General features: G+C 45.1%; 1 protein-coding gene across 6 annotated transcripts in view; it reads right to left on the bottom strand.

Moving 5' to 3' along the window:
• The window catches only part of Exoc3 (exocyst complex component 3), a 47,594-nt gene that overhangs the window by 7,836 nt on the left and 32,276 nt on the right, over positions 1 to 7,482 (bottom strand). For all 6 annotated transcript variants that reach the window (XM_008852487.2, XM_029555766.1, XM_029555765.1 and 3 more), the window contains exons 5-9: positions 5,565 to 5,682; positions 4,640 to 4,765; positions 3,426 to 3,526; positions 744 to 854; positions 514 to 664 (exon numbers count right to left, since the gene is read on the bottom strand). In XM_008852487.2, coding sequence (XP_008850709.1) covers positions 514 to 664; positions 744 to 854; positions 3,426 to 3,526; positions 4,640 to 4,765; positions 5,565 to 5,682 — 607 coding nt within the window. The remainder of the gene's footprint in view (positions 1 to 513; positions 665 to 743; positions 855 to 3,425; positions 3,527 to 4,639; positions 4,766 to 5,564; positions 5,683 to 7,482) is intronic.

Here is a 7,482-nt window from a genome sequence, read left to right as displayed (position 1 = left end):
TATATATATTCTTTTGCAGAACTCACGAGGTGACCACAGTCTTAGTTTTTAAATATACACTGGTTTCTGCCAAGGCATTTAAATATACAGGTATCTGTGGTCATAATGGATCCTACTTGTTTAGTGTATATTATGCCTTCGGTACAAGTGAAATTTGTTTTATTAGTGCTTCTGTGTATGTGTGCATTGCAACTTTGTTCTAAAGTGAGGCTGATCTATGTAACCTGTGTGCTCTTAACTGGACTTTGTTATGGGTTTCCACATCCTTGACCTATCATGTAACCTGCCCCCAGTTTGACACCTAATATTTCCTGGGAGCCTCTAAGGAAATGTGCCTAGGAAGGGTCCTGCATCATACGAGGCAGTCAGAGGCTCTCTGACTGTGGCTTAACACAGACACAAAGGCACGGCTTGGCTTGTGTATGGCATCCACTGGGCAGCTGAGAATGTAGCCTGAAGAGCAGTATGAGACCCTCCATACTTCAGCCCTAGAAATGAAGGAGCCAGTCCCACCTCTAGATCCAGGAAGACCTCCTCCAGCAGGCTGCCACAGCCCTCCTTAGCAATAGTATCTAGAATCCCATCCATGGTCGGTTGGCTCAGACATAGACTCTCCTCTGCTTCAGTTTTTAGGTACTTTCTTTTCAAACTGACAATGGATTCTCTGCAAGAAAACAGCATGGGCTCAGGTGCACGCTTGTATATGTACACCTCTATCCCTCTGTGTCCCATGTACCACTTACTTGAAGGTCTGGCAGTTGTTGATAATGGCAATCATGTACTGCACATAGCAGTGTGGGTGCTGCCGGTTTCTCAGGTGGTCTTCTTTATACAGTTGGGCTTCATCTTTGTATCTGGAACCACATCAACAGTGTTAGCAAAGGGAATCCCACTGATATCTGCAGTGCCACATGGATAACATGGCCACCAGGGAATTCACATCTCCACCTTTAGATCAGAGGAGTCTTTAAACATAAACATACTTTCAGATGGCCCATACAATGGTAGAAGAGAGAATCAGTCTTTTTAAATGAATATTAAAATTTAATTTCATACCAGACTTTGAAATATAGTTCAGTATTCTGATATGAAGATATTCTGAAACATGTAACTATAACTAGGAAAGCATCTCCTTATTTTATCTCATGAACAATTCACAAAAACAAACACAACAGGGCCAGAGAGATGGATCAGTGGGTAAAGGTGCTTCCTATACAAGCCTCGTGACTTGAATTCAATCCCTGGAACCCACATAAAGGTGAAAGGAGAAAACCAACTCCACAAGTTATCCTCTAACTTCCACATACACACTGTGGCACACGCCCACCCCCAACAAAATAATAAAAAAATAAAAATCTTTTAAAAACCTCACAACAGTGTGAGGAACATTATCAAACACTGATGTCACCTGGGTATGGTGGCACATGCCTTTAATCTTATCACTTGCAAGGCTGAGGCAGGCATATCTCTATGAGATTGAGGCCAGCCTAGTCTACATAGCAAATTCCAGGCCACCTGGGGCTACAGGGAGACCTTGTCTCAAAAGGACAATAACAACACATTGATGTCTCCAAAACTCTTTGAAGAAATAAAATCAGAAATAACTTCTTGGGGTTAGAGAGATGACTCAGTGGTTAAGAGCACTGGCTGCTCTCTCAAAGGACCCAGGTTCAGTTCCCAGCACCCACATGGCCACATGGTGGCTAACAACAACCTGTAACTCCAGTTCCAGGGGATCTGATACTCTCTTCTGTCCTCTGCAGGCACTGCACAACATGGGTGCACTTACATACATGCAGGTAATACACTCATACACATAAAATAAAAATAATATTAAAAAAGGAAATAACTTAATTCTTGAAGTATCAGGAAAACAAACACCTTGGATGTCATGCTTTATTTTTGAAGGGATTCTTGAATACATACTGGAACAGAGCAGCTCAGTGAATGCTCTATATACATTTTTTGACACGTTAACCTAAAATTGGCAATTAAATGAGAAGAATTATGTATTTACTTTCATTTTGCTCAAGTGTGGTTCCAGATCAACCAGGGAACAATCCTCTTCACAGAAGATCCCCACCTCAAAAGTGATGATTGACTTGGCAGTGACCCTGAGAATAGATATCCTTAGGGACTCTGACAATAATTCTTTGAGTGAACTTAAGAGACTAGTTGTAACTGTAGGTGAACTGAGGACATCAGCTGTGGTACTGTTGGTAGACTGAGGGGAGTCGGTTGTAACCCTGTGGGTATTTTATGTGATTTTGTGGGTGGACTAAGAGGAGTCAGCTGTGATCCTTTGGCAGCTGTGGTTCTGTGTGTGGACTGAGGGGAGTCAGGCTGTGACCCCATAGGTCAGTAGCAGATGAGGTTCTGAGGAAGTGGCCTAGCTGACCTCTGAGATGCCAGAGCAGGAAAGACATGACCACTAAACTATAATGTTGAAGACATACACTGGTTGTAGACAGCTTTAGTTGTCAACTTGACACACCTGGGTTGAGGGAGCCTCAACTGGGGAATTGCCTCCATTGAACGGGCCTGTGGTCATATCTGTGAGGTATTTTCTTGTTTTGAGTGAGTGGGAGGGCCCAGCCCACTGTAGGTGGTGCCACTCCTGGGTAGGTGGCCCTGTATTGTATAAGAAAGCAAGCCGAGCATGGGACAGGAGAGCAAGCCAGTAAGCAACATTCCTCCATGGCCTGTGTTCCAGCTCCTGCCTCCAGGTTCCTGCCCTGAGTTCCTACCTTGGACTCCTTCCATGATGAATTTGACCTGGGAGATATAAGCCAAATAAGCCCTTTCCAAAAGTTGGTATTGGTTAGAGTGTTTTGTCACAGCAATTGAAGGCAAACTAGAACACTGGTAAATAGAGATCCATGGCAGCCTCTGGAATGGCTACTGGAAGAGAGGAAGGGGCAGCCCTTCCAGAGACCTAAGAACCCTAAAGACTACAGTGACATGGACCTGCCAACCTAGAAGCTGAGGCTATGAACTCTGACACAAGCTGCTAGGTGTCCACTGTGTGACTGGAGTCACTGTTGTTATAGCAGAGAATATGGGGCATGAGTAACCACAACATCTGGGCGTCAGAGCACCAGAAGGGAGGCACAAAGGGGTACCAAGAGGGGAGGAGAAGAAGCCAGATAAGCATACTTAGAAGAGCTTGGGCCAGGATGATGGGAGAACAGATTTCAAGATATTCTTTCTTCTTCTGTCAAGGTTTGAACATCTTTACCGTGAACAATTCAGAGAGAAGGGTCCATTAGGACATGGTATCTCATGAGCCCCATCTGTCTAGGGCACCCTTATAAGGTCTACTCCACCTTTTGTATTTCTGAATAACAGCACACTGGTACCGACAATTACTTTAAATTTTAAAAAGCACACAATTTATAAGTTAGAGCACTGGCAAAAACACCTACCTACTGAGGAAGGAATTCATCTGCTGAAGACACAAAACCAGTACTTTTGTTTTCAAATCTTCACTTATCTGAGCAGCAACTTGAAGATTCTGTTCAAACATCTAAAAATTGGAAAACTTAAGAATTCTGAAATAAGTTTACAAGATGTAGAATAAAGTTCTTCATTAATAAAGCCCTATCTGGCAGTTGGGATAGTCCAAATTCAGAAAAAAAAAAAAAAAGCAAAGAAACTACTTGAAAACCCACAACGTAATTCCCTAGTTATCTGCAGACTGAGTTCTACCACAGGGAAGTACCTACTCTCTCACTACATCTATGAGGTATTAAGGTTTGACAAGAGGGCTGACAGGAGGTAGGACCTCAGAGGATGGTGATGCTAGTCATGTGGATGCCAGGAACTGGGCTGAACCAGAGAAGCCTGTTCGCCAAAGCAACTCAAGTTCACCTACTTTCAAAGGCTTTGAAATGTGGATTTCTAAGAATGAGAAGGGAAAACACTGAGGCTGGGAAGTGGGGTTCCAAGAGATGGAGAAGCACAAGGTACTGGAGTGCACCGAGGACTCATAGTTGCATAGAGTACTGGGTGTTGGTCTCTATAGCAAACAAGAGATGAGGATCTCCATCAGAGACACACCCACCAACCCTCACTCTTTGTTGGGGGTCCGACACCTGCAGCCACCCCTATCTTCAGTAATGCTATGCAGAGCAAAAAAAGGAGAAGGGAGGACATGAGCATACAGCAGGGTCAGGCCAAAGAATGAGCTAAGGGTAAGAATGGACATGGGCCCAACATCTAGCACTGTGGCTAGTGACAACTAGTGACAAGAAAGTATCTTTAAAATGCTATAATGACTCTCCCAAAGTTCACCAGATTAAACTCAACTGTGTGGCATTTTGAAGGCTAGTCTTGGTCACTTACCACAGTAAGGAACACAAAGAATCAAACTCAAAATGGGAGCAACACACACAACCAACATGTAGTTAGCTATGAGTTCAGACCCAGAAAGATCTGGAAATTTTTAAAGTGACCCCAGGCTATGCTACTGGGTGAGTAGGAGTCTGAGCCTCAGTTTGTTTAGTACCAGAAAACAACAGACAGAGATAGAAGGGAGGGGTTGCTCTTGACATCTTTACTTCAGTGTGAAGACTGAGGTATTTTCTGTCTATCCTATTAACCACATAGGAAATGGGACCTTCAACTCCAGGGCTTGTACCTGAAACACAATGGCAGGGAGTGTAGTCTGGTAGTAGCCATCCTGGTCTGCCTCTGGTTCTGTCTCTTTGTTCCAGTCTTTCTTGTCTGTTTCCAGTGCTTTCCGTAGCCAAGCAATGATGTTGAACTAGGGGTTTGGCATCATGGAAAAGGGAAGAACAGGCTCTGAGTTACATCTAACACTCTACCTGCAGCAGTTGTAGCTGCACAGACCAGATACACCTTATCACAGTAATCCCTGCTCCCAAGCACAGAGAATTCCACAGCAGGCACTTCACACACAATCCATTGGTATGTAGTGCCCACACCAGTCTCTGTGTACATGGACCACCAAAACCTAAGTTGTAGATGAAGATGAAGAGGGGTCAAGAGGCCTATGGACAGACATCATGCTAGAAGACAAGGGTAGATGTCTATCATCTGGCCAATCAGTTCCAGGCCATCAGAGAGCAGACTTGACAGTCCGGTTATCTCAGGTCACAGCAGAGGACAGCTCTCCAGCCCTCCAGGAACCCTCAGCATTGGTTTAGATGCCATCTTCCTGTATCTTCCATCTTATTTAGACTATCTAGTGATTATAAGGTTGCTGTCAGACTGTCACCTTGGTCTCCAAACTGCCACTTTGCACTAGGACACAGTGATAACATGGCTCAGGCTGCCATTACAGGGCTTAGACACAAGGCCTTGACAGCCTGATGGGCAGCACAGGCTGGCTCTCCCAGCAGCAGAGGTTCACATGTCTGTGAAATGCAAACCTCAACAAGCCCCAGACCCAGGCAGAGTCTGGTCTCCCTCCTTTAAGTGAAAACAGACTTTCTAAGACTCAGGAAAGAGCTGGGTCATTGAAGAGGTTTAGCATAGGTGCCTCATCACAATACAGACAATTACCATGGTGATTTCTGGGACTACAGCCCAGTTCTACTCACCGTGAGTGTTGACATATATTTGTCAAGCAGCTTAGAGATCACATTTGGAGAGAGTAGAGGCTCCAGGGCACTGACTTCCACTTCTGGGGCCAGCTCCACATTCCCCATCATCTCTGTACTGTAGTGAAGAGCAGATGTGAAGACAAACCACAAGGGACACCCACAGAACATTCTCAATTAAGTCTACGTGTTTGACTTGACATGCAAAAGCACCATCCTAGAGATCTCAATCCTGGCACATTCTACAACTTCACAAATCAAGAAGGGCAGAAGGCCTCAAGGACAGCACAGTATGAAAGGCCAAGGGACTTTGAGGCTCCCTCCGTGATGTCACCTCGCTGGTTGTGCAGTCAATTATGTCACCCCAATCTGGCCATGTCACACTGTGCCAGCTGCACAGGGAGCTAGGACTCAAATCCAGGAAAGAGTTTACAAAGGTGAGGTCTGTCTCTCTAACTTACTGTGTCTCTAGAGCTGAGACCAGGGCTTGGCAAACAGAAAGTACCATATGGTCACATTTTATTAAGAAGATGAGCAAGTACTGTCATTTGGAACACTGGTTACTGTTATTAATATCACTCATCACTGCAGGAGGGTGCAGACTAGGGCAAGGAATACATGATATTACTGAAAGAAACACACATGTGCAAGGGAAGGAAGGTTACATTCATTACATTCATGCTACTGTGCAGAAGGGAAATGCACGCTAAGTTTCAAAGAAATCGTGTATGTGCATGCAGATGAGTTCACAAAAGTCTAGGACTCTAACTCAGAAAGCCAACATGCTTTACACTACATTTTCACATATGTATTTAGAGTAACACTGAACAATATTATTAACAGCAAGAAGAAATTCAAGATCTTTCTGAGGAGAAAAAAAAGAATACACAAAAATCTGTAAATATAGGGGCTGAGAGATGGCTCAGCAGATAAGTGCAATGGCCGCTCTTGCAGGAGACCCAGGTCTGGTTCCCACCACCCACATGATGGCTAACAATTGCCTTTAACTCCATTTCCAGAGGCTCTGACGCCCTCTTTCAGGCACTGCACGACAAGGGTACATGCAGGCAAAATACTCAAACACATAAAATTTTTTAAAAATTTTAAATACAAATAATAAATTTTTAAAAAATCTGCAAATACTAAAAGACTACTTATTTGCACTCCTATCCTCAGGCCTCTTGGGACCAACTGAGTGCCTTTCTTGGGCCCCAGGAGCACCACTTCTGGTCCTGGCCCCGCCCTCACCTCTCTCTGCGTCCCTGGACCTGCACCACTGGCTAACTCTCCTAGCCTGCACTCCTATCCTCAGGCCTCTTGGGGAGCACCGCTTCTTGTCCTGGCCCCGCCCTCACCTCGCTCTGCTTCCCTGGACCTGCACCACTGGCTAACTCTCCTAGCCTGCACTCCTATCCTCAGGCCTCTTGGGGAGCACCGCTTCTGGTCCTGGCCCCGCCCTCACTTCTCTCTGCATCCCTGGATCTGCACCACTGGCTAACTCTCCTAGCCTGCACTTCTATCCTCAGGCCTCTTGGGGAGCACCGCTTCTTGTCCTGGCCCCGCCCTCACCTCGCTCTGCTTCCCTGGACCTGCACCACTGGCTAACTCTCCTAGCCTGCACTCCTATACTCAAGCCTCTTGGGATTCCAGACCTAAGGAGAAAGCCTGAAAACTTCTGACCCACATTGGAATTGGGCCACCGCAGAACTCCTGAAAACAAAATCAATCCACCATGACAATATAAAATCAAAAGAGAGAACCAGAAGCTTAGACGAACCAGCTCTTCGTACCCAAAAAGTAAACCACAAAGACACATAAAGCTTAAAAATAAAAGAAGCAGAACTAAACTTGTAGGCCCGAGTATCACACAAGAGTCAGAAACTACAAAAGATAATTTGGGTGCAGACCAAAAAGAGAA

The sequence above is a fragment of the Nannospalax galili genome, unplaced genomic scaffold (assembly GCF_000622305.1).
Source record: "Nannospalax galili isolate Female #2095 unplaced genomic scaffold, S.galili_v1.0 scaffold1146, whole genome shotgun sequence".
NCBI classification, from domain to species: Eukaryota; Metazoa; Chordata; class Mammalia; order Rodentia; family Spalacidae; genus Nannospalax; species Nannospalax galili.
The sequence above is the reverse complement of the archived record's forward strand: the minus strand, read 5'-3'. Positions and strand labels throughout refer to the sequence as shown.